General features: G+C 37.0%; 1 protein-coding gene across 1 annotated transcript; it reads right to left on the reverse strand.

Moving 5' to 3' along the window:
• Window positions 1-1,914: 1,914 nt before the first annotated feature.
• LOC134650700 (facilitated trehalose transporter Tret1-like) lies at window positions 1,915-27,773 on the reverse strand. Its single transcript, XM_063505635.1, has 9 exons — window positions 27,461-27,773; window positions 14,783-14,918; window positions 11,685-11,899; window positions 10,847-10,991; window positions 10,194-10,332; window positions 8,749-8,918; window positions 3,651-3,846; window positions 2,603-2,786; window positions 1,915-2,129 (listed from the first exon to the last, which is right to left on the reverse strand). Exons 1-9 carry the CDS (start codon window positions 27,491-27,493, stop codon window positions 1,947-1,949), a joined length of 1,401 nt encoding a protein of 466 aa, XP_063361705.1. The 5' UTR covers window positions 27,494-27,773; the 3' UTR covers window positions 1,915-1,946.
• Window positions 27,774-27,994: the final 221 nt, after the last annotated feature.

Here is a 27,994-nt window from a genome sequence, read left to right on the forward strand (position 1 = left end):
GCTCTTACACTTAAAACTAAAGTATCACAGATCTACTTTGCACTACTAACTAAAAGTGGTATTCCAAATTAGAAAAGAGCCTAACAGGGTCATTCTCTCATTTCGTGCAAATCGGTGATATTCTCTCGATTTGTAATCAATATAATAAAAGAAAGTGTATAATGTGCGTGCCGCTAAAACTCAGAAATGAGTCCCGATACGATCAAGGAAGCAATATGGGGTGGTAGCCCTCTATCTGCCGTCCATGAAGAAGTTTTCTGTTTTTACCTGAAGGATGTGCTTTTGAAGATATAAGGGGTGACATTTCTTGACCAGAAACAATAACTCTGGTACAATTTTACATAGGACCGATAAAAACCGAAATTAATTATAGTTACTATAACTGGTCAAGCAGATCTTGTCAATTGAAAAAGGCGGCAAATTTGAAAACTATAGGCGCGAAGGGATATCGTCCCATAGAAAATTTGAATTTCGCGCCTTTTTTTACTGACAAGATTTGCTTGACCAGCTTTATTTATTATTTTCATGTTAGGTACTACTCTCACTCTCAGTCATTATACCTACTTAAAACAGAATGATCAAATACAAATACAACAACTGTACAGTTCTGATGAACACACACGTGATCTCTCCTGTGGACAAAAGTTTCCAGCTTGTGGGAAGCATGTAGGTAATGATATGATCATACTTATCCAAATAAAAGGAGTACCTTTTCATGTGGATAAGGGTTAAATAATAAAATTAACCTTTATAGCCCTTAACTTTTTGGTATGTCTACAGGATAGATGCGAACACGGTTTTTTGTTTAACCCAACTGTAGGTACACTAAGTTGTCATACACATGTTCATTTTAATATACTTAATTAAATAAATAAACTAAACTTTCCATTAAATATGTACTGGTATGTGTGGTATGTCCATAACAACAAATAAGATTTAATCATCCTTTAGACTTGTACGCATATGTAGGTGAAGATTGTACTATGAATAATTCTATACAACCTTAAGGTTTAATGTTTTTTTATTATATAATCATGATATTTTAATAATCTCAGTGCAACTCACTCGCTTTATATGTATATCAAATTGATGTACCTAGTTAGAAATTGAAACCGATCCCATTTGAACTGACTTGCTGGCTGAAAAATCGTATTGCGCACACTCGTCGTATACGTACTAAATTAATTTAAAGCATTATGCAGTTAGATCGTATTTTGCTATGTTTTTATTACTTATATTGTACAATTAGATACCTACATTCATATTGCTCACACTCACAATTGTTCATTTCGACAATTAATTTTAGATTGGAGTAATTTTACACCAAACAAACTTCGAAAAATAACAAATTACTTTCATACACGGTCTGAAAATATATGATGTGACATTTAATTAGAATGAAAAAAAGATGTATTTATCATTCAGAGTTGAGATAGTTCAAATCTCGCCTGTTGTTTATATTATTAATTGTTTTCAACTTTTAAGGTGTCTAATAAGGTGGATTTACAGTGTAATATACTTGCCAATCTTCCTTATATGGTAGGCCGCTAGAGGCATAGAGAAATATAATAAGACAAGAGTGCTCACTCCATACATCAGTTAGACTATTAATTTCAGTGTCTACATCTAGCATCGAGTAGCGGAACTTTCAGTACTGCTACTTGACAATAGATGTAGCACCGACCGGAAAGTCTTATGCTGTTGAGATAACCTGCTGCTGCTGCTGTTGCTGTTGCATAAGACCTTCCGGTCGGTGCTACATTTATTGTCAAGTAGCAGTACTGATAGTTCCGCTACTCGATGCTAGATGCTAATAGTCTTTTTGGTACTAAAACTGATGTATGGAGTGAGCAAGCTCCATACATCAACATTTTATTCTCTATGCTAGAGGTAAAAGTATTAGGTATAATTTCCTACTTATTTCCTAGTAACTATTTAATTTATCCCTACGCTATCGTGGAGATTTTTTGTAGTATGACCGCGTCGGATTTCTTGTTGCCGCGGAAGTGCTCCTCGATCTCGGCCAGCGACTTGCCCTTGGTCTCAGGCACCATGAACAGCACGAAGAAGAACGCCAGCGCGCAGAAGCACGCGTACATCCAGAACGTGCCGGCAGATGTCAGCACAGTCTGACAAAAATAAGATAATACAATAGGGTATTTGACTGTATTCAAAATAAATTATTGTACACTATGCATGAAATAAAGCATCAGAAGATTAATGGAGAAACGTAGATAGCAGTTATTCTTAGACACAGTATCTATTTTACAACCCGTATAAAATTATAAAGAGTAGGTAATTTGATTGTGACGTCACATGCTAGTGTTTCATATAAATTCCATGGGAGCCAAATCATTTTGACAGTTCTAAAAAGAAACTGATTTGACTAGTTATCAAATACCCTATTGGCAGGAGACAAATTCGGAATAGACTGCACTATTACCTGTCAAATCCCACGATATGACGTCACCATAAGCGTTCTGGCTCATATATGAGCCGTGGGAGCTGACAGATTAATATAATATATGATGCAAATCGGTATGAAGATGCAACTTAAAATTATACACAAAGGCGGGTCAAGTAGTGGCATGTATATAGGTACCTCTAACGCATGGAAGGATTTGATGACAGTGAACATAGACAGCAGGTTGACGGCGCTCGCCATGGCGGAGAGCTGCGAGCGGTGGTGCGCGGGGAACAGCTCGCCCAGCAGCAGGAAGGGCAGCCCGCCGAACCCGAGCGAGAACCCGATCATGAACACCACTAAACTGCCCACTGGGAGGTACCTGTAAAAACAATCCGGAGTCTGATCAATTGATCATCTCGGTGCCTACCTATATAGGGGTATTAGGGTATTGATGTATACAGTTAGGTACGCCATAATATAAATATAAAGTCCATTTAAATATGGAGGCCAGTTTTGGGGGGTAAATAAAAATTAAAAAATGAAGTATTTTAAACTATATCGTGTTACATATCAAATGAAACTAATGAAAGAGCTCATTGTAAGAACCAATCTCAAATATATATTTTTATAATTTTAGGATACCTAAACAGTTTAGCAGTTATTCAAGAAAATAAGCAAAAAAATACCAATACAAGACGATACAATCACAATAAAAGCATGTACCGAAAAGGTTTTTTTTTTGCCAAAAAACTTATTTTCCTATTCAAACCCAGTATAATGTTATGTACCAGTACCACCCTGTCCATACAGAATTCATAATATTTATATAGGTACATAGAGGACTGATAGCACAAAGGCGGTATCCTAGTATTTGCTCAGTGTAAAGGAAAAGGCGTTAATTAATTCATCTTTAAGACACTGCAGGGTTTGACTGAACTAATACGTATCTATAGCGAGCTAGCGATGCCCAATACTGCCAATACTAACGATACCCTGATATTTTTATATTTTTTTCACCATTTAAGTGTAGATACAATTTACAAGAGCTACTTAAGCAATGCGCTAGTGAGAGCTGAAAATGTACCAGCCAGTGTATTATATATTATATATATAAGAAAATATCGAAACGTTCCACTATTACCGTGACTACTACCGTTGCTTTAAAGTGCTCCAGTCAAAATCCGACTATAATCTACCCAAACCACGGTTTTGAGTGCTCCGTAATGTCAGTAAGACAACCTACCCAAGCCACGCCGAGTGCTGCAGCTCCATGTAGTAAGCGGTGCCCATGGCCAACATGGAGGCACACATGACTGCTGCAGACAGCAGCAGCAGCGGCCGCCGGCCTGCCCGGTCCACCACCATGGTGCTCACTCCGTTACACACCAGCTGCACAACGCCGACTATAATCGTCGCCATCATAGGATTCAGAGTGCTTCCTGGGGACAATAATAAAAGTATCCTGTAGTAATAAGTTTAGATAAGGACTTAATTGACCTTTAGAGTTCGATAGTGTCTTACAAATCATACAATGTTCGTAAGAGCTAAAATGAATCGGAGCAGAAGAAAACAAACCTTTATTTACGATACAACTACTTTCCAAATAAATAAAAAACCGGCCAAGTGCGAGTCGGACTCGCGCACGAAGGCTTCCGCACCATCAACAAATAATAGAGCAAAAAAAAGTCGTGTTTGTTGTATGGGAGCCCCCCTTCAGTGGCGTAACTAGGGGGGTGCTGGGGGGGGCACGTGCCCCGGGCGCCGTCCAAGGGGGGGCGCCAAAATGGGCCAAATACCTCTCATAGAAAATGGACCAGCCAAAATGTAGGAAACAGTCATATTTTTTTTTTCGCGACTTAGGGGTTGGTCTCAAAGTAAAAATTGGTCAGTACCTATAATCCCAAAACCTCCCTGGCAACGGAAATGCAGTTATTTTTTAGCCACCCTGTATACAGGGTGGTCCAAACCTTGACGTGAAAAAAATTTTTTTGGAATCCTAGCTCGTCGTTGGTTATCAGAATATACCCCATGTATGTTAGCCGATTTTTAGTAGATTTCGAGTTTAACTTTTAACTTTTGTTAAGAAATTCCGGGGTGAAGCTTTGCGTTGTTTTTATGCCTTCTAATAATTGTTCGTGGTATTTGCACTGATAACATAAATAGCGATGGGGAAGTGACCCCATAAAATAATAGTAGAAATAACAAAAGAGGATTTTTGTAATGAATTACTAATTTGGAAGCTTTCCACCTCAGTTCCTTTGGCCGGCGACTCTGACAAATTATGACTATTAAGTATCAGTTTTTTGACCTTTTAAAAAAACGTAGGGTCTAGCAGTTTCTAAAATAACCAAAAGTCTTTGAAATCGCTTGTATTTTTTATTTATTTAGGTAAGGGCAACATCTAAGCTTGACATGCTTGAACGTAAAAGTTTGTCTTTTTTTCCCAACTCAGCCAAGTGAGGATGCTGATTTTTATTTAGCAACTGCGCCGTTTGTGAAGGATTATGTTACAAAAAGAAATATTCAAAAAAGTTCAATAGTTTTTTTTAATAAATAATTGCTTCACCCCGGAATTTCTCAACAAAAGTTAAAAGTAATAACAATAAAAATCATAATTCGAAAACTACGAAAAGTCGGCTAACATACATATTCTGATAGCCAACAGCATGAGGAATCTAAAAAAAAATTTTGGACGGCATGGTTTGGACCAACCTGTATAACACATGCCGTGCCAACATCTCGTTCTGTGATACTAGAATGCCGTGAAAAACCTGTGTCAGGTATTGAGGTATCCAGAGTTTTGGTGTGGGATCGGGAGAATTTAGTCCAATTCAATCCCACCAAGGCTCAATTTTGCGCGTTTACCGCTAAGAAAACCTTATTTTTCAAGGCACAACCCATCCCATGTCAGGGAGTATTGGGAGCCTGGGTGTTGACATCTCCATCAGTGACGTCCAATAATTTCGTAGCCATCTTGCTGGGTAGGCTGCGCTCGTATCCAAAAAACTCGGTATGCTCAATAAAGGGAGGCGATACTTTACTCTGGGGCAGACAGATCCATAGGCGTACCCACGGTGGGGCAAGGTGGGGCAGTTGTCCCACCCTGGTCTCTGACCATAAGCTAAGAATCTCTGTTTCAACCGTACTCTGTTAACGTCCCCAGCCTCCCCTACTTCTGCCCCACCCCTTAAAAAATGCTGCGTACGACCATGGACAGATCCCATATAAAGAGTACTGCTGTCACCTTTGGGCAGGAGCACCTAGATGCCACCTTGGTCCCTTCAAATCAGTCCAAAGGCGCGCTATGAATAGTCTACGATCCCAAACTTACAAGCGATATTGAATCTTCAAGTCTAAGGAGATCTCCAAAAAGAAGTGTATAAGTTTTAAAATGGTCGACAACGCGCATTACCCGCCCCTGGAGTGTAGACGTCCATAGGATGCGGTGACCGCTTACCATCAGGTGAGTCGTAAGCTTGTTAGCCACCGATGGACTAAAAAACACTTATTTGTCTAAATCAAAAGTAAACTTTAATAAGTAAAAAGTAACCCTTTCGTTAGTTCATTTCGTTTGGGGGGGGGGGGGGCAAATTTGGTGCCTGCCCCGGGCGCCATATCCTCTAGCTACGCCACTGCCCCCCTTAAATATTTATTTTTAGTATTTGTTGTTATAGCGGCAACAGAGATACATTATTTGTGAAAATTTCAACTGTCTAGCTATCGCGGTTCATGAGATACAGCCTGGTGACAGACGGACGGACGGACGGACGGACAGACAGCGAAGTCTTAGTAATAGGGTCCCGTTTTTCCCCTTACCAACCCTAAAAACGGTGTACTTAGGTATAGGTATATATTTTTAATGGCTCACGACTAATATACGAGTGCCTCGGCGATACACATAATACCTACGGACGCAAAAACAAAAATTGTCTCCTATGTATCCGGAAATTATTAGTTTTTAATTTAAGTGTTATTTATTATGTTTTGAAAATAAAGAATCCGGAAATTAGGATCTGGAGTCTAATCTGACTGTAACCTACTCGAATATCCCCTAAAATATGTCGCAGCGTACCTATTAAAATTCGGAGCATTTGATTTGAATCACTAATTTTAATTAACTTTCTGGAATAGAAAAGACAAATGAAAACTAACGTATTGTTTGCGTTAAGTAAACCTAAACCTCTATTAAAAAAGTCGAATCGAGTCAGGCATAAAAATAGAGTAAATAATTCAATTTTATTTTGGCAAACTTTCATTTAAATCAGCGGCTTCGTTAATAAAATTTGTACTTATTTTAATTGGTGTTTAGTTACGCATATAAAAGTCGAAACCTAATAAATTGCTATTTTGCTACAATTAGGTACTTACGTAGCACGACATTACTTTCTTACCTACCGATGTTTATGTTATCCAGAAAAATGAGTTGGAAAACTATGTATTCGTTTATTTAGCGTATACTTAATATCACAAATTGCTTTGTTTTGTCTCTCTAACATAGCTGACTAATTAACATAGAGACTGCAAAGCTTTACACTTCCTATCCAGTAGGCGGCCTAAGATGGTAGCGCTTATTTTTTTTTCTTCTGTCACTATAAATACATACTTAGACGATAAAGTCGGTTTTTTTTATAAACTTATAAATGGAGAAGTCGCAGAATAGTTAGAACCTGAAAAGAAGAGGCTTGCAAAGGTCTGCTTAATCCATTTATGTAATTCTCTACAGTGTAACAGCTTAGGCGGCCTAGCCAAGGTGACAATCGCTATCGCTTCGCCATCGAATCGCTTTGTGTCTCTCTATCACTCTTCCATATTAGTGTGACAGTGACAGTTGCGCTTCGTTCGCTATGGAGCGTTAGCGATTGGCATGTTGTCTACGGGGCCAGTTCATTCTGCAAAAAGGGTGACCTGGTATGGTCAAAATCGCTCGAAGGACAGATGGTTTTTATGACTCGAGTTAACAATTTTTATATCGCCCGCGTTCTTACGTTCAATACTTTTGTGAAAAGTGCTATAATATTTTAAGCTACATACATTCATTACAGATATTTTTAATGTTTGACGTAAAGACATGTACATAAATAAGCGATTCGATTTATGACCCTTACTGAAGCACTTTTAGATTGTTTGGTACATTAGAAGTCTTTATTATTTTACCTATCTAATGATATTTAAAGAGGCATTTGGCATTAGTAATTATGTCCACGAGAGCTAATAACGCTTCCTTGTTAAACGGTAAGTGGAACCGCGAAGTTATTCCGGCAGTCATAGTACTTAATTGCAGTTGCAACTTGCAAAGATGCTTGGCGATTATCCTTACATCCTCATCTCACCTTAGACGTGGTGCTTAATTGCTTATACTACCTACTATTTGCGTGGTGCCCTAAGCAACTGCTTCGTTTCCTTATTAGGTAATCTGGCACTGATTTCTTCCTAATTTTTTTGTTAGAACCTTAAGAGACATTTGATATAATATTTTTCACATAGCTTGGTGGCTGTGACAGCTATCATCTCCACCATTCATTATTTATTTATTGAATGAAGGGGCAGCCTCACGGGCCTTTGCCAAAATACAGTAAGCGTAGATTACAAATAACAGTACATTACGCTACAAGTGCGAAAATAGGAAATTCGTATCGTTTTAAAACACTCCCACAATTTACCGCGACTCCTTGTGAATTACCTATTCGCAGCTTTCGCACATGTATCGTATCGTTCAACGTTTACAGTACATATGGCCATTTAAATTTTCGAAATAGTTACGTAATGTGCTAATTATCGCACTAGTGCGGTAAAGTATATTATTAAATATTAATGCATGATGTACGGTGGTAATTAGTCAGGGTCAAGGCTTTCACGATGCACTGGAGGGTAGCTGGAGCAGCAGTCCCTACAAAGCATAATGACGGCCGAGACGGTCACGAACCGTCAAATCATGTCCAAAGAATTGGTTATTTGCATTTCTAGCATAATTCTGGACTTCATTAATGTCACCAGTCGCTTGCCATTTACTGCATAATATCCTATCAAAATTATGTATATGACACCGTAAGATTGCGAACCCGTTAGTTTATAATCTAACGTAGGTTAGGTTAGGTTAGTTTATAATCTCCCTGCCGTCAGTTTATAATTTAACTAGCGAGATAAACTGACGAGTATTTACAATTTAACGGTGACATATACATACATTAATCAGCAGCATGCAAAAAATATAGATTTCTGAAACACGATCTGCACGATCCGCCATTAAACTTCTTGAGGACCCAATAAAGATTGTTCAACCATGTAACGTCAGCACGATTTTTGTATCCACCCACTATTATAGCAGCATCCATGAAACTAACCTGCACTTTGGAAAATTTCAACAGTGAAGAATATGACGGCGTCGATGCCACTGAACTGCTGGAAAAAGAGCAGCGAGAAGCCCACGATGAGAGGCTTGATGACCGAAGACGAGAAGAAGACTTCGCGCGTGAACAGGCTCGGCGGGGCCAACTCCGTTGCCTCCGACTTCCTGAAATTAATACATACATACAGCTATTATATTATATACAAAAACGGGAAGACGAAAGTGGATGGCCGGGCCGCGAGAAATCGCTTTTTCATACAAACGTAGTCCTCGCGTTATTAATATACATCAAATTCCAGTCTCAGTCTTAATATCCAGAGATGAAAATGGGGACTTAGGGCCGATATAAACGGACTGCAACCCGATTGCAATTTGTATGGGAACTACACGCCAACTGCAGCATCGGCGTTCAGTTCCCACACAAGTTGCAGTTGGGTTGCAGTCAGTCTGTACCGGCCCTAAAGGTACCATTACAATTATATATGTATGTTTAAGTAACACTACTATTCTTAAACATCCACACCATTCAACACGATGGTCTCACATGTCCTATTTCTTGTTCCTTTAGGTATTACATGGACTACTGGATTGGGAAACAGCTTGGGAACAGGTGGCAGAGAAGAATTATCTTACCTACTAAAGTTTGGATATTTCTTAATCTCAATGACCTCAACAACGCAACATTGAAGCGATATATTGAAATTGAGAATGAATTGAGAATGTTGCATGAGGCACTTGAGGTTAAGAAATATCCATTTGCATAACATATTCGTATATTATTTCATAATATATGATATTATTATTTCATAATATAACGGCCGCCGTACACTACACTTCTTCTTCCTGCCCTTATCGCAGCACGTTATGTGGGGTCAGCACAACATGTTTTTCTCTTCCATTCTCCTGTATCTTTCGTTACCTCTAAACTCACTCCTTTCTTTCTCTTTCCTCTTTCACACAATCCAGCCATCGTTTTTTGTGTCTACCATCCGCTCTCCGTCCATCAACATTCATCCCTAACACACTTTTCCCTAACATGGCATGCACACTGTTTATATATTATGATAATTGATAACCGATTATAGAATATTAAAATCAACTGCGATGAGTTTTCGTAAAGTTAGAAAGATACAATTTGGCATTGGCATGGATTTATAAATCAAGCCAACAAAGTGGTGAACTAAAAACTATGTAGAAAACATTATTTTCGGGTAGGTACATATAAACTCTCCTACAGGTAAAGTGGGAATGTTTTTTTTTTCGATTTTACTATTAGTATGCCTATCGTTGGATAGCTCTTTCAAAAAGAAAAGGGATTTTCATTAACAACTTTTTGATAAAGTGAATGTTTTCGAAAATAATCACTCCGAAAGAAAGCAATAACTGCCATTAATAGATTCGAAGCTTTTATCAGACGGGTACAATACAATTTTCACGTACTTTGGCACATCGTCCTTGACCACGGCTGTGGCTCGCGAAGAGAGGTGAAGCCATTTCTTCGCAGCCGTGGAGTCCAGCCCCCTCGATTCCAGCCATACGGGTGACTCGGGCAGCGGCAGGAGGACCAGGAACAGAGCACCTGAATAAACAAATAAATATAAAACGTAAATACAGACAGAGTAAGTATCCTCCCCTCCTCCTTTCTAGAGTTCATCTAAAAATGTAGTCGTTAAAATTCACTATTCCCTAGTACGTGTAGGTAGGGAGGTTAACAAAAGAAATCTAACGATAAGCTAGGAACCTACTGTAAGATTTGTACCTTTGATCACGTACTAGGTCGCGCTCTAATATCCCAAAAAACAATCACTTAACGTTCGCATAAAAATGTTTTTTTTTTGCAAATTTTGATTGGATTTGATTCAGTTTGTCATGTTAGTTAAAACCCAGGACTATTCAATATGTCACTTACAAATTATTTTGGTTTAAAAAAGAGAAATTGCATTAGAGTCTGTGCGGAAAGAGAGGACCAGACTCTTTCCAAACAGACTCTACCGGAAAATGTCACAAAGAGAACATTCAGGAGAACGAAAATGGCCAGGAACTTCAACCACCCGCAGATTTTGACGTTAAACTAAAATAGTAGGATGACATACCGCAGAATGTAGCGGAGAAGAACGCCAGATGCCTCCAGGAAAGCCAGTTGCCCGCGACGTACGATAAGAGGATGCCCAGCGACATGGAGAGAGTGGGCAGGGACCCCAGCCGCCCCCGAATTTCCGGGTCGCAGCACTCGCTCACCTAACAAAACAATTCATTCTTCAAATGGCAGTAATATTGAAATTGAACATCAGCACATTTACATACAGACCGGAGAGCCCTTTTAAGCTAATATGTTTTTTTGCGACATTTGCGGTTAAGGGAACTTTTAATGCGTAATTAAAGAAAGAAGATTATTTTAACGAAATGGTTTTATTTGAGTAATACCTACCTATTTACTTTCAGCGATATACATACGATTACAACACATCTAAAAGATCTAAATAGGTATATCATTAAAATAATGTGCAAAAATAAGTTTAAGAAATCATTCATTGTCACACGAAAAGTTAGAACCTAATAATTTTATGCTTACTTTGTATTTGTATACTGCTGTCATTCAAAGCAGTATAATTTTTTTTTTAATTATAATACTAACTACACTACACAATTAACTACATAATTGAGTAAACTTGCAGAGCTTAATACCGTGTAATACTACATATTTTTCATACCGTGGTCGCAAACGAGCCTATGAATCGCCTGGTGGTAAGTGAACATCGTGGCGTAACCTATGGATGCTAACAACTCGTGAGATATCACATATTGTACTTTGTGTGAACCAGGATAAAAACTGTTATGACATAATGTATAAGCAAGAGATCGCCTAGAGACGGTACGCTCCGCGTTGTGGTCTTACTCGTATGTTCACTGTTAAAATAACAATCAACTTACGTAAACTTGCGCGGGCGCCAGCGTGAAGCCGACGCATAGCCCGTCAACGAAGCGAGCGAGGAGGACGAGCGGGAACGAGGGCGCGAAGCCGAGCAGCAGCCAGCCGGCAGCCCACAGCGGCGCGGCCATCTGCAGCGTGCGCTTGCGGCCCGCGTGCTGCATCACCACGCCCGACATCATGCTGCCCGTGAACGCACCGAGCGGGGGAATGGCTCCTAAGTAGGAACATACATGTTGATTATCAGTACGGTTACCATCAGTTTGTCACTGACATAAACGCCGTCGAGAACGTAATTTACTTTCTATACATCTCGCTCGCACTCGCATATTAGTGCAAACGGGATGTATAGAAAGTAAATTACGTTCTCGACGGCGTTTATGTCAGTGACAAACTGATGGTAACCGTACAGGCGGCTTAACTCCACACACACACACACACTCTATCATCATCTCTCATTTATCTATCTCTCATTTATGCGTTAGAGGGAGCAAGTGATATTGCTATCTCATTCTATCGCATGGCTGCGTCCCTTGGAGTGGCCGGTGCTGGCCCATCGTGAAGAGGAGCCATAAGATGACTAACTATAGATGTATTGTGTTATGTACAGACAGCTTGAGAAATAACAGACCTAGATGCAAGTGCATAGAAATTTGTTTGCGGGGGATCAGGCTTTTTCTGCAGCTTACTGTGCATAGGTTTAAAATTGTTGATTATGACAAAGTTATGAAAATAAATTGGTACCTATACTTTTTAAATTTTTTATTAAACTCATGCATTTGTAGTTATGCCCCGTATGGAAGCTTTTCTTATACTGCAGACATAACCTAAATCCGTAGATCAAATTGCCAATTTAGAAATAGCACATTTTTTAAACTATTTAAAGCGTAGGTAAGCAGTAGTATTTTGCGTCTATAAGACCATTATGTTGCAAACGAACGGTTTTGAACAGACCTATTAATTAACAAGAAATATATAATAGTAGTTTATGCAACAGTGATATAATAAGGGTTCTTAAAATTCAAGGGTCGAAGTTACAAAACGAGACGTAGTCGAGTTTTGTAAAAAAAGACCCGAGAATTTTAAGAACCAATTATGAGCTGTTGCATACATTACTTTTTCTATGACAGCTGCAGCAAAAAAAAAAAAAAAAAGTTATTATTAAAAAAAAAGAGTTATTATTAAAAAAAAAGAGTTATTATTTAAAAAAAATTGAGTTGTTATTTAAAAAAAAAAAAGAGTTATTATTGTAAATGAAAACATACCTCTTTCAATCAAGATGATCGGAACTTGTATCTTTAAAAAAAATAAAGCAGTTGTATTATACTCATAAGATGACTGCTAGCAGTCATCTTATGAGCCTATAGACAAAGCATTCAAATGACATTGCTTTAGATATCACTGTCAGTCATTTAATTGACACATTTAAGTGCTGGAGTAGAAAAATTATATTTAAGACACATGACCTAAACGTCAAAGCAATAAAGTAACTTTCTACAAAAGACCACGTAAACCGTCCTACGCATCCTTTTTTAATGAAAAAGGACAAACCTTATTGTGCTAATTACGGCCGGATATTTAAAAATACGTTTTCCAGCAATACACTGGAAGTTGTAGAAGTAGTCCTTGTCCAATATTACAGGCCGTTTGCAGCTTAGAAGACGACGCCTATGGTTGCTATAGTCTGTTGTAGTGGTGTTGTTGTTGTTGCACTATCACTTCACCATCATCTTCCTCGCGTTGTCAGGCATTTTGCCAGGCTCATGGGAGCCATGGGGTCCACTTGGCAACTAATCTCAGGAATTGGCTTGGGCACTAGTTTTCACTATCACTTATGTTACCTAACTCGGTGACCCGGTAACATCTTAGTAAACGGAAAAGGAGCACATAGAATACTGATTATGCGCAAAAAAATTGTATAAGAAGTGCGAACATCGTTACTCAATGCACATAACATAATATGTATTTACTTTTATTTGCAAAATTACCCCTCTATAGGCTGATACTTTGCGAATTGCTTAAGCGAAAGTAGAATTAACACCTATTTGTTAAATTTTCTTGAAACGCAGTGGGCCAAAATGTTTAATCATGCTCATATAAAGCCACTGATAATGATTAGGTAGGTATGTTATACCGTACTTTCATACAATTTAATTGAAGGGTTTTGTTTTTTGTGTGAAAATAGGCTAAGTTTTATTCAGGCATTTTATTTTCAGTTGTGTTGTTCATCTTCCGCCCCCACTTGACCAGCCCTAGTTTAGTTTTCATAATGTTGATTTTTGACTGTTTACACTTTACAGTAAATAGGTAGGTACTCGTATAGGTAGCGTCAAACTTGGCTCTCTTTCAAATACCATTACTTTTGTTCATTTATCATATTTTTTGTGATAGATGGCATGGACAATATGACAATACTGAATTAATCGACCGTTAATGAACTAAAGTGTCATTCTATGGAACTTGCTAAATAAGTATGTAAACAAAAGTCACTAGTAATATCATTATTTTTGACAATTTCAATATGGCGGTTTGTTTACATTGGAACTTAGTTATTTAGTTCATGATAATGTCATGATAAAATTACACTTTCTTTAGTGAGCTTAATATTTTGTCCTATCACTCTTGTCACTTCTCCACGCTTGGAGGATATAATCAAACGGAGACGCCATGTCTGTAATTTTCTGTACAAAACAGTCTGCCGATTTTTGCGGGGGAGGGGAACGTCAAATGTATGCGTAACGTAAAAATAGCCATGTCAGATAAACGTCAGTCCATACATTGTGTATGACCGTTGGCCGCCTATTTTCGACAGAGGGGAAAGCCTGTTAATGGCTACTCCGTTTAGTTGTATCCTCCAAGTCTCCACGGCAGGCATTGCCAGATTCAGAATTTTATTCATAAAACATAGTCATTTACCTACATGTCAAATTGGGTACGTACCTAAAACAATTCATTCACTGAATACTAAGCAATACACATTGCCAATGCCATGTAACAACCGTTAATCGTTAAATTATATTGCATTCAATTTTTATTTTTATTTTACACGGGAAATGTATTTATTTATCAAAAATTTAAAATTATAAAATCATGTTCATACCTATCCATGATTTTTGTTCGCTGGTCTGGATGAGATTGGGTTCAAGAGCCTCGATGGACGGCAGAGCAGACGCGGAGTAGCCTCTCACCAGGCCGATGATTAAAAATGCCAGCGAAGCGCCAAATGTCAGCCATAACTGCAATTAATACAAGCACAATATAGTTTGAAATCACAAAACATTAAAAGCATACAAGAAACGAAAACAAAAACCTATATATATCTATTCTCATAATTCATAATTCTTTATTGCAACCATGGTACAGTATAGATATCAAATATAATATATGTACAATGTCTCACATGGACCCTATAAGGGCACAGCATAGCTTACTTATAACATATTATTATTCTTTTTTTGTATTGTATACTAGCAAAATTATCTAAAAATCAGGTTATAAAACAATTCTTGTAATTATACATGAGATCGCTAAAAAATATACATATTCTTTCGACTAAGTACGAGTAATTGAATGAAATATTAAACAAAAAATATCCGTTGCACTCATCGCGTGTGAAGACGCGAGTTTGAGAGCGCAACGCACTGATATTATGAATCTGAATGGGTATGTGTATGTATTTTACATTTCTGTAGGTACTCTACCAGCAGGTAGCAGGTACCCTACACCATCTACTCGTAACGAAGCAAATAAAGCAACTTGGAAATATTAGAGCCATATTCTGAACTTTTGTTTGCAGCTTCAGTCCATTATGTTTATAAATATGTAACCCCCCGGATTCTGCGCTAAAATTTAGTACCTATAGCTATGTATCAAACAGGGATATTGCGAACATCCGCATCCGCAGTAGGTATAGCCGGTCAAGCAAATCTTGTCAGTAAAAAAAGGCGCGAAATTCAAATTTTCTATGGGACGATATCCCTTCGCGCCTACATTTTTAAATTTGCCGCCTTTTTCTACTGACAGGATCTGCTTGACCAAGTATATGTATTTATTATTGCAAATCGGCATCAAGTACCACCCTGCGTGTTGTCATTGGTAAACGCGTCCACTTCGTAACCGTGGTGTGTATTAATATTAAAATATGCAAAATACTTACCTACTAGTAACTGCCACCAGATCAGCTGCTGCAGACACGATAAGATAAGGTTTCGTACAAACCTTATTTGAAAAAAGCGAACTAAGTAATTAATTAATATACATTGTAGTGATTGAGCACTTATTGTAATACAGTGATTATTATTCTACTCTAAGTAGGTATCTACTTGAACTGCTAATGATTGTAAACGATATACAAACAGATGATGTAACTAGTTTACTGGTGAATGTCATTGCCCTTTAGTAGTCAATTCATTCTATCAGGCACGTGATCGTAAACACATTAAATGAACTCTTGAACTTTTTGTTCTAGTTGAAGATATATTTTTTAAACATTTCACGGTGAATTAAACATATACCTGAACTGGAAATATCTCGTACAAAATATTATATTAGGTAATTACGATTTCTACTCGGATTTAGCTTCCTCTAGTAAAAACGAATCCGAAAGACAAAATAGGTATGATAACTTGTCACACGAAAGAAAAACTTCAATTATTTTGAGGGAGACAAATAAACTAGTTACAATTGAAATTAAATCTAAAGATAGAAAGAATATTTAATTACACAAACGGGTCTATCGCGATATAATTTCAGTGTTTTTACCTTAAACCCGTAGGTAGACCCGTTTGTGTAATTAAATATGTGTACAAAACGTTTAAAGTGTGATTTAAAGGAGTTGAATTGCTCCCAAAAAGAATCCAATGTTAGAGAAAAAGTAAACTTTAAAATAAGTACAAATAATAATGTAAGCACGAGTTGCCCGGGCTACCATAGTAGAAGTATTATCACCAATTAATAATTTCTTAATCCGATTAAATACGTTCGACAAGTTTATTATAATTATAAGCGCTCAAAGTTTAGATTCAGTCAATATAATTCCAAAACAACTTTAGCATTGTACCTGCTCATAAGTATGTATGAACTCATACACGTGTTTGTAATTATAAGGAATAGGAACCAGCGCAAACTACCTCTACTACTGACAAAAAAAACTCGAGGTCACGGCATTCAATAGTAGAAAGACAAAAACAAGAGTACCTACCTACCCAACCTAACCATAATAAAAAAGTGCGGAACACGAAGCAGTCATTTAAATGTGAGCGTGAGAAATGATCTACCTATAGTGTGCTATAGTATAGTACTACACAAAGCAAGAAGTTAGACTGCTTAAATGTTTACGCTTCCCTTTGCCCGAGACCTATTTGAACTTGAAGTTTAAGATCACGACTTGATGTTTCACTGGTATGAGACCGATCATGACACAATGCATCTCACATAACTCGCAGTGTAAATTTCGTAACCGACTTCACAAAACAATTTGAAATGACATAAACATTATTTACGACCATAGTGCAGCTCATAACAATTTACAATTAGCCCCAAGACGTAAAATACTTGTCGTGGAGGAGTTCCATTCTGGCTTTCAAAACTTCTTTTTTACCAAATAGCACTGTTTAAAATAGTTTAAATGCAAACACTTGGTTTTTATATAAAAATAAAAAAGCGGCCAAGTGCGAGTCGGACTCGCCCATGAAGGGTTCCGTATTTAGCGGATTTATGACGTATTAAAAAAAAACTACTTACTAGATCTCGTTCAAACTAATTTTCGGTGGAAGTTTGCATGGTAATGTACATCATATATTTTTTTTAGTTTTATCATTCTTTTATTTTAGAAGTTACAGGGGGGGGGGGACACATTTTACCACTTTGGAAGTGTCTCTCGCGCAAACTATTCAGTTTAGAAAAAAATGATATTAGAAATTTCAATATCATTTTTGAAGACCTATCCATAGATTCCCCACACGTATGGGTTTGATGAAAAAAAATTTTTTGAGTTTCAGTTCTAAGTATGGGGAACCCCCAAAATTTATTGTTTTTTTTTTCTATTTTTGTGTGAAAATCTTAATGCGGTTCACAGAATACATCTACTTACCAAGTTTCAATAGTATAGTTCTTATAGTTTCGGAAAAAAGTAGCTGTGACATAAGGACGGACGGACAGACAGATAGACAGACAGACAGACATGACGAACCCATAAGGGTTCCGTTTTTGCCATTTGGCTACGGAACCCTAAAAATCGATAAAAGTCGGTATGCTTATAAGATTTCAGGAGGTAAGGACTTCCTAAATTCCTCATGAAATACACCATCAGAACTCGTTCATGACAAAACAATTGCTTAAAAGTCTTAAAACCTTACTTACTGAACAAACTTAACGAAACAGACAATTATCCCTAAACCTGAAATCTTTTTGAGGTGTTCGTTCATAGCTTGTAATTATGATATTGCTGTTCACTGTTCAGCCCATGATTCTGGCGGCACATTCCACTGTGCAAAAGGGATAGTAATTGAATTATGCGCGTGCGATAGAGATAGGAACAGGCGGGACTAATACAGAAAAGACCCATACTTTAAAACGAGAAGGCTTATGTGATAAAAAACATCTATAGCTAAATATAGCTTCGATATATCATGAGTTGTATTCAATGCACTTCAGCAAAGAAATTCAGGTAGAGTCAGCATCAAATAGATAGTGATGGATATAATGGCCGAATATATCGTAACACACTTTTGTTACCGAATAAATATTTAAGGATGTGATGTGTTACAATATATTGGTCTACTTTGGCTGTCACTATCAATTTGATGCTGACTGTACCTGTCTGTACCTGACTGTTTGATGTAATGGGTTAATAAACAGACATAAAGAAATTTTAGGGGCTTCATTTTTTTCTGCTTTAAGTACTGAACCTTAAAACTATAATATCATATCACGTTGTTGCTATAAACAAGTAACATAAGTATTTCCTATAGTAGGTACAAAAGTTAAGAGTCGCTACAATTTTATTTTATTGCGATGTCATGTCATCACGTCACGCATCACTTGGGCTATTAGGTGTAGGTAATAATAGCGAATTAATTCATTCTGCCACATTTTACGCATCGTATTTGCCATTGAGTCTGCTTTTCTGGTCTTTTCTCTCCACTTCGCGCGATCGGACGTGTCGTCTACTGAAACGTCGCAGGCCCTCATGTTTTTTGCTATGTGTCCGCCCATCTCATCTTCGGTTTTCCTCTTCCTCTGGACTCAACAATGATCAGATCCATAGCAACATTCCCGATGTAATCAGGAGGTCTTCTTTTTACGTTTTAAAGAATATATCGTAAGCATGTTAAGCCCTATATATTACTGAAAATTCAGGGTTCTAGCTTCAGCCAGCACAAAATTACAGGACGTCGAAAATGGCCTGAATCGCTTCGAGAAAAGGATGGTACGGCCGTGCCTCTTTGTTTTGCTCGGCGGGGGCACTGCCGTGCCCCCAGATAGGTATCTATGTTATGTTGCTGTTAGAAATCCCAAGAGTCGTCGTTCGAACAATAAGATACCTACGTAATGTCAAATATTAGATATTGTGGTGGTGTGCAGTGATTGGAGAATTAATCTTGAAGCTCGTTAAACCACCATTATGGAGTCAACGGCCGGTTGTCCACGTGCTTCTTGTAAGGCCGCTATCGCTTTACAAGAGCTAATAAAATCACCGTTCACTGTCTTGTACTAACCGCACAATTTTAGTCGTATTACCTTGCTCCTAATACCTTGATACTGAATGACTGGCAAAATATCCCACTGGACTGAAGCCATAATTTAAAAAAAAAGAATGGATCTAATATTTGACGTATATCTTATTGTTCGAATGGGTACTGCTGGTGTGTGTCTGGCTTTAACGTGGACAACGGAAGTCACTCAGTGTTATTACCGCCCGAGTAAACAAATCGCAATTTCACAACCTGCCATAATTCCGCTATTGTCCAGCCCAGCGTGCGTGTACGACAAACGATAACACATTACATAGATAACCAATATTATGCCAATACTTAGAGATCTTAATTAAATAATATCTGGGTGACCGAGCTTCGCTCGGAAAACATATAATAACTCGGAAATGCGCGTTTTCCCAGAGATAAGACCTAGCTAGATCGATTTTTCGCCCCCAAAAACCCCTATATACCAAATTTCATCGAAATCGTTTCCGAGCCCGCTCTAAGCCGTTTCCGAGATCCCCGAAATATATATATATATATATATATATAAATAAATAAATAAACAAGAATTGCTCATTTAAAGGTATTAGATTTCATTTTCGATTGCTTGGATAGATCGGCAAATAAACTCAATGTCATCGGAATTCTCTGAGCTATCTACGACACGGGCTTGGATACTTCTACGGCTAGAGCCTGTGCGGAAAGAGAAAAGAGTCGTGGAATGTATGGGGCCCAAATCCACGACTCTTCTCTTTCCGGACACTCTACAACCAGTTTGGGACTGACATAAAAATGCGGCATTTTGAGTGTGTCATAACCGCTACTAGGTGATAGATTGTTATTGCTGTCCGTTTATGTTTTAAATCGCTTTCTGTTTTTTCACTAACACTTAGTTTTTAATCTTAATTGTTACTAACCATTGGGCCATTGCTGTCTATTAAATAAATAAATTAAATTGAATAAACGCTAACGTAAACGTAACTTACTTTAGCCTACGTAACTTACTTTAGCTAACGTAAACGTAACTTGCATCTCGCTTGTACTGACATATTAGTGCAAGTGAGATGTATCTATAGAAAGTAAATTATGTATTACTGTCAGTGACTCATGGTACGGTTACTAATCATATTACTGTTGGCGCAACATAAGTACTCGTGCAAGGACCGGTTGACGACACATGACGTCACACACATACGTTACGGCTCCCCGTTCCGCGTACAGTGTTGCCAGATCGTACCTTTTAGTACGGTTTTGCGTACTATTTTGGATCCTTGCGTACCTTTTTTGTACGCAGCGTACATCGTACTAAATTCGTACCTTTTGAAGTACGATAGTTTAAAAAAAAAAATCGGTATATTGGTTAATTCGGGGCAACATTTCTAATTTGAAAATAATGGCCAACATAAAAAAGTACCATGTACATGTAGGTACTATAAGGAAATTAAAATTATGGACAATATATGTCCAAACAATGTACTTACGTAATTACAAATAGCAGTTGCAGTCGGCAGTTGTGTCTTAACAAAACTCTGATAGTCAAAATTCAGTCGGCCATAATTTTTCATGTATATCAATTTAACTTTGTTTATGTTAAAATGTATTTACTGAGAGAAATACTTAAAACAAATGAGTTGTATTGTGTACTTTAAAATACTTAGTTCTTTTTTTAATTGCAAATTGCAATCGCAAAATGATAGCAAAATGTAGGCAAACGCTGATGCTGTTTTATAATATAACCTTTTTGAATCTGAGGGCCTACCGCGAAAACCGAAATAAGCAAATTGCGGGGTTCTTTCTTTTTTACTCCAATGAAGGCGTAATTAGAGTGACAGACAAAGATGCCCGCAATTTGCGAACTTTGATTTTCGCGGTTATAGCCCTGAGGGTCAACCGCGAACCACTTTTGACTTGTGGCCTCTCTGTCTCACTTATGAATTCGTACGTAAGTGTGACAGGGAGGCAGGCAACACGTCGAAGGTGGTTCGCGGTAGGCCCTCTGGACTATTAGCCGCGAAAATAGATGTTCACAAATTGCGGGCATCTGTCTCTGTCACTCTAATTACGCCTTCATTGGAGTAAAAGAGAAAGATCCCCGCATTTTGCGAATTTAGGAATTCGCGGTAGACCCCCAGATTCTTCAGAAATATTATTTCTGTAAGAAATTTATCCTAAAAAAAAATCCGTACTTTTTTTACCCAAATCGTACCTTTTTTGACGTACCTACGTACAAAAGCTGGGAACGCTCTGGCAACACTGTCCGCGTACCTACATTTAGACTGCACCGTACAGCCGAAGCGGCTGCACATATTTTGTATAGATTTCCCAAAAACCTAAACGATTACATGTATCTAGTTGTTAAGTAAATAAAAGAAGATTAGTACTATCCTGGAGTTCCTTCATTCTTCATCCGAAGAGCTTTAATTGAGGAGTACATCGAACACATACCTTTCATATATAGCGTTGGTAGCGTAAAAAGGTAAGTTTCGTATGAATAAGTGAATTTATAGATAGCATAATAAAATTATGTTTCTTATTATTTCAATTTTAATGTTTTTGGTTTCTATGCTAACGAATGGACAGCATTTTCATACCACCCTGTAGCTGAAAGAAGTTTCCATAAGGAAATTGACACGTAACACATTACGGGATCGAACTCGTGCAAAGGAAGAGCACCTAGTACAATAAAGACTGCATGATGTGATTCGTGGGAGGCCAGACTCAATGCCGGATTGAATCGTTCAAGATGTCGGGACAGTCGGGACGCAATTCTTCAACAATTTTATAACAACTTACACTCATCCTACGCGTGCATCGTGCAGTTATGGAAAGATTTGTAGCTGTCGACAGTTCATATGCACTTCATTATACCCGGCGAAAAATGTTTTTTTCCAATCTAAATTTTTTAATTACACCTTATAGGTTATTATTACAGGATTGTTATATTGATAATGATACCATATGCGGCTTTCCATCAGAGTATGGTCGTTATGCTTCATGTGCAATAAGGACCTTTCTATCAGAATTTATCATGCATTTCAGATAAAAAAAACCTTGTCGCACTTGAAAAGGACCCTTCTGTGATGGAAAGCCACATATCATTATTGATCGATAGTTAGCGAAGCTTTTATAAGCGTTGCTTTTAAAGTCTAAGTTATATCTCCTGAATGTAGGTTTCATATTTTCCAGTCCGCTAACACGTTTTGGTACAAGCGGGCCGCTAGGCCGCTACGGAAATCTAAAAGTGGTCACGATATTGAATTTCCTGACTGTCTTTTTCGGACTCATGAAATGTTCTTATACGTGTGGCTCCCTTTTGGACAAATCAATTATCTTTAGTGACTATCGTAAGCATCATTTTAGATCTGTGCAAAAAAACAACATGACTATGAAGGTGACAAGTTGACAACGGACGGACAAAAGGTCGAGTAACTTATTACCCTCCCTAAATACACCGACACGTACAAATTTAAAGGTTCAGATGAAAATCAGTGACCTTTAAACTACCAACCGCTCCTGGGAAATATCACTAATCAAGCGAGCTGGCAACAATGAAATTAAAGTTTCCAATCCCTAATAATATTTCAGGTAAATTTAGTTTAGGCGAACACGGCTCTATTACCTTATGTTAATTTTGTCCGGTATCAAATTAGTAACGCCCTACGGAACACAGCAGCGTCAACTTGTTTCGCAAAATATTATGAACCATAATAATGGATGTTATGTAGGTAAATATGTTAATGAACTGTAGTCTAAATAGGACAAGTAACACCGTTTTTTGATATTTTTAAAAGAATTTCAGAGAAAATATATACTTAGGTACAAGTTTTCCAGTAACATAAATATTTAATAAATAATAGTTCCGCCTGTTGTTTACCTTTACATGAGTTGTTTTCTGTATTAAGAGTATTTTCACATCACCTATTCGGAAAAGGATTTTTCATTTGTCATGCTCTGAAAGAGGGTCATTGTTGTTCTAAAAGGTGTGCAGAAAATGATACGTTTCTGCACTAGAGCATTTTACGTTCCAAGTACGACTACATTTTTTACGATAAGCAATTGAAATTTGGGTTTAAATGGGTTTATAAAATTTCTATTCTGATATTTAACTTCCCATTCCATAAATAATGATACTTTTGCCTAAATTGTTAATTGAAAGTGTTCAAGATTTACTCGTACTGTAAAAATGTCTACTTTCTCATGTTTAAAAAAAACACATACATTTTACTTTCCTCGTATTCGAAATGTAAAGTAGAGTGTTTAACTCGGGTGAATGGCACTCATTTCTGCCGAGGTAGTTTGGCGCTCTCTCTAACACGTTCGAGCGCCAATATTCCGAGGCTGAAATGAGTGCCTTCCATCCCTTGGTTAACAATCTACTATTTTTTCCTGCAAGGAAGCATCAAAGGGGCACTTTTCTGCTCTAGGGCATTTTATTGCCAGTATTAATTTAGAAAATTACTTCTGCCTTGGGAGTTAACACTTGAATGTACGCTCAGGATTTATGTAATGTCCACCCACGCCGTAAATAAGTCATTTAGCTCCCTGAATCTAAGTACTATTTATTCCCTTGTATAAATAAATAAATATTTGGCTTCAGAATTTGAAATCATATAATTCCAAACGAAATACAACTCCATATCAACACGGCCTTATTGCCTGCAATGTACATTAAGGGAGTGTATACAAGTTCTTGGCCCTTCATCCGTAAAGATAATTTAGAATTTGTACTACCAAAGTATCTTGATCATATAAATATTTTAATATTTTAACAATTCCCTTGCATTTTAACATATCTGTTCCATTGAAAAATAAATATACGTCTACCTATACCTATACGTTAGACAAAAGAAAAGTTGAACTGGGAAAATGTTGATAGTTCCATCAAGCTTGCCTTGTTATTAGGTGTATTCAGTTTTGTTCCCAATATAAATAAGTAGGTATGCGTATGAAAAGCGATAAGAACGATTTACGCATTCGAACCATAAAAATGAGACAAAATGAGATAAAAATGATAACAAAACCTCGTGATCATCTTCATCAGCTTCATCTAAGATCCAATCTTTATACCTAATCTACTTAGCTTGTTGAGATTGTCAATCACGTCAAGTCTAGGTTGAGATTATCGGTGAACGACCGTTGGTAGAATCGAAGATAATAATAAATTGTTTATCAGTAATCACTGTTCATGGATCATAGACAATATAAAAATAAACAAAATCAGGACATTAAGGACATAAACAAACCCAAACAAAATATGTATATATAAAAGTAATAATTTGCCTGTTTGCAAGAATATATAGTACCTAGGTAATATAGTTTTTTATGCAACCGTTGTTTAAGAGAGGTCAAAAAAGGCGAGTGGCGTGAGTAACAATATGAGGCGAAGCCGAAAATTGTTAATAAAGACGCCACGAGTATTTTTTGACTCAGTTAAACAACGTTGCATGCAATACTTTTTCTACGACCAAGCACTTACTTTGAAATAAAATTGTAAATTTAACAAATATTTTTCATTCAAGAAGTAGCAAAGAATCCGGTACGGGCGGGAAAAGATGGAATAAAAAAAACATGTCTATGGTTCACTCATCTGTCAGAGACACAGACTTAAATTTAAGTCTGTGGTCAGAGATGACAATTAAAATTAGGTTTGCAACAATGTATTTCATACAATATTTTTTAAGTGGTGAATACACGAAGTATCGTAAAAGTTCCAAAAAGATACTGTGTGTATGCACAAATACTTTTTTGGGAAATAGACTAAAGACTTGTCGTGACAACTATAAGATAGGGGTTTAAAGGTGTGTGCGCGACCCTTTAAATGACAAATAAAAGTACGGGAGTAGAAAAAAATATATAATACCCATATATAGAGTCGAACCAAGCTAACTCTGCGTCTCATTTTCTAACAAACTGTGGAATTGTCATAATAAACGTCAAATTCTATATAAAAAAATAAGATGACTCTTCCCCGCTTTGTTCTCTCAAAGTTGGTGCAAAGTTCGCTTAGTTAGACGGCCTTCATTTCTCTAATTCAAACAAAATATGCAATGTAGTCGAGTCAGCCTTTATAGTACCTAAGCACTCGAGTACAAAATTAATAAGATTATTTAGTTCAAGTGCTCATAATAGTGCTGATAAGTGCATTACGAAATGAAATTACCTGATGGAGTATAAAAAAATAAATGAATGAGACACATGCAAATAAAAAGGAAAAATAGTACCTAAAAACTAACCGAAAAAGTTTTTCTTGATTTAAGACGAGCTCAACTTTATTAAGTTGAGCTCGTCGGTCAGGTAAAAATTAGGTAAAAGTCGAATTCCTAGTTAAGTTTCATAACTATTTCAATGTTTGATAATGATAACTTGAGTGGCGGTTAAGCATGTTCTAATAATATATTGTTTAAAACAATGATATCGTTCTTCACCAAAGATAAGAGATAGCCTAAGACCTTCTTAAACTAATGGGAGATAAAGAACAGTAACATCTACAAATTTTGTGTTGGCAAATATTTCACATCATATTTAGAAATAGGTAATATTTTTTCTTCTATTTAACTGGAAATGTAGGATATGAGATTATACTTTCTCCTGATTTTTTTCTAGTAGCTTTTTCCCATACCCACATCCCGCGGGTTTCCCGGCCACCAGTATTTACCATAGCGACTGCCATCTGACCTTCCGTCCCAAAAAGTAAACTTGGCTTTATTGAGACTATTCCCGTTTCCCAATGTTTCTTTAGTTATCTCCAATTTGTATTTAATAAATACTGAAAATAAATTTCCAAATAAAGATTCTTAGTTAAATACTTACCTACAGACCAATCTAAGTAGATAATATTTTGTCTCATGTTGAAATTAAATATTTATTACTAATTTACAGTAGAATTTATTTACAATTATTAGTACTAACTATTATTAATAATTTTGAATAAACTCTACCTATACTTACCCATCCATAATATGGGAAACTCGGAGCACCTTCAACTACATATATTTAGATAAGGGTGGACCAATGTTCGCTCTTTATCCATAACTAAACCAGACCATTCTATTATACACTAGCGACCCGCCCCGGCTTCGCACGGGTTACACTAAACCTTAACAAATTATATACCTAAACCTTCCTCAAGAATCACTCTATTGATAGGTGAAAACTGCAGGAAAATCCGTTCAGTAGTTTTCAAGTTTATCGCGAACATACATACACACAAACAGACAAACGCGTTTTGTTTTATAAGATGTAGTGAATGTAGTGATGAGAGTATACTTGGTCCAGTCGCATAAAATAGTATTTACGATTATTATGTATTTATGGTACATAAGTACGCATAAAAAAGAATACCTACCGCGTGTGGTGGCATTTACATGAATTTATGAGTTTAGAGACAATAGGTAAGTACCTATATTTTTCCTGTTGGTAAAATTTTGTATACCTATAGGTACCTATAACTCACTAGGTATTTCACTTTGGGATTAGAATTTGTGACATGATTAACTTTTCATTTATAATTGATAGACACGAGGCAATTCGTAAAAATACAGCGTATTTTTGCCAGTGATATTAAATTGCATGCGTGTCGCCGGCTGTCAAGCCGGAAAATACACAAATAAATAAAATATACAATATACAACCTTAGGAAGAATTTAACGCGACTAACTGACAACCTAACGCTGCATAATTTAATTTGGGGAACACTGATGATAATTACATAAGTAGTGATTGCCATATATTTTGTAAGGGTTGGTAAGCTGTAACGCAATATTAACATGCGTGCATTGTTGACGTTAAATTGCTCAAATTTCGGTAACGATAACGGCCATCACGATCACGGATAACGTACATTATTTTATGCTACTGTCATGTTTTATTTAGGTAAACATTATTCAATTTTATTATTGGTAAATTGTACCAAAACCAAATATAAATTAACGCTGGTTGAAATAATAATTCTATACAATGTTTAAAAAATTTATCCCTACATAAACGTAACTTAAAATCTAAAAAATATTAACTACCTCAAATTATTAATAAGTACCTAATATTAAATAAATTAAACTGTCGTATTATATATATTTTACCTGTTTCAAAAAGGCTGTTGAAATTTTAATCATGTTGGTTTTTTTTTTCACTGGCACAAACGAAACTGGTCAATCACTGCTTCACTGACATTCATGGACACTCGCGTGGCTTACTACGTACTAAGTTTATGTTGTTATAGAGGTGGAGGACCGGCAGCTCGTCACCACGGGCGCGGACTGCGATCATCCGAGCCTCACCACCTGTTTTGATGGCCGGTGCACTTGAAACCAGCTTCCATCTGCGTCACCAGCGGTCATGTGAGATGAGGATTGCTACAGTTGAAACGGATTACTCGCGTGTGACTGACCGCATATGTTCGGTACCTACGCTTACGCGGAAAATAAATAAATGGTAATAATTAAATTGAAGATTTGAAATGATATTTAGCAGTATGTAGCTACTGCAGAAATATGTGATCTGGGGGCACGGCCGTGCCCCCGCCAAGACGAAAAAAAGGGCAAAAGGCAGTGCATATCTTTTCTCGGCATAATTATTATACGTTAAATAAATCATGTGGCTCGATTAAGCAAGTT

The sequence above is a fragment of the Cydia amplana genome, chromosome 1 (assembly GCF_948474715.1).
Source record: "Cydia amplana chromosome 1, ilCydAmpl1.1, whole genome shotgun sequence".
NCBI classification, from domain to species: domain Eukaryota; kingdom Metazoa; phylum Arthropoda; class Insecta; order Lepidoptera; family Tortricidae; genus Cydia; species Cydia amplana.

Coding starts and splice junctions, on each gene's coding strand:
- LOC134650700 (XM_063505635.1), bottom strand. CDS start 27,493: ATGATTAAAATTTCAACAGCCTTTTTGAAACAG. Junction 11,900..14,782: donor CGAACAAAAATCATGGATAG/GTATGAACATGA, acceptor GTTCCTACTTAG/GAGCCATTCCCCCGCTCGGT. Junction 3,847..8,748: donor TGAAATTTTCCAAAGTGCAG/GTTAGTTTCATG, acceptor TATTGTCCCCAG/GAAGCACTCTGAATCCTATG.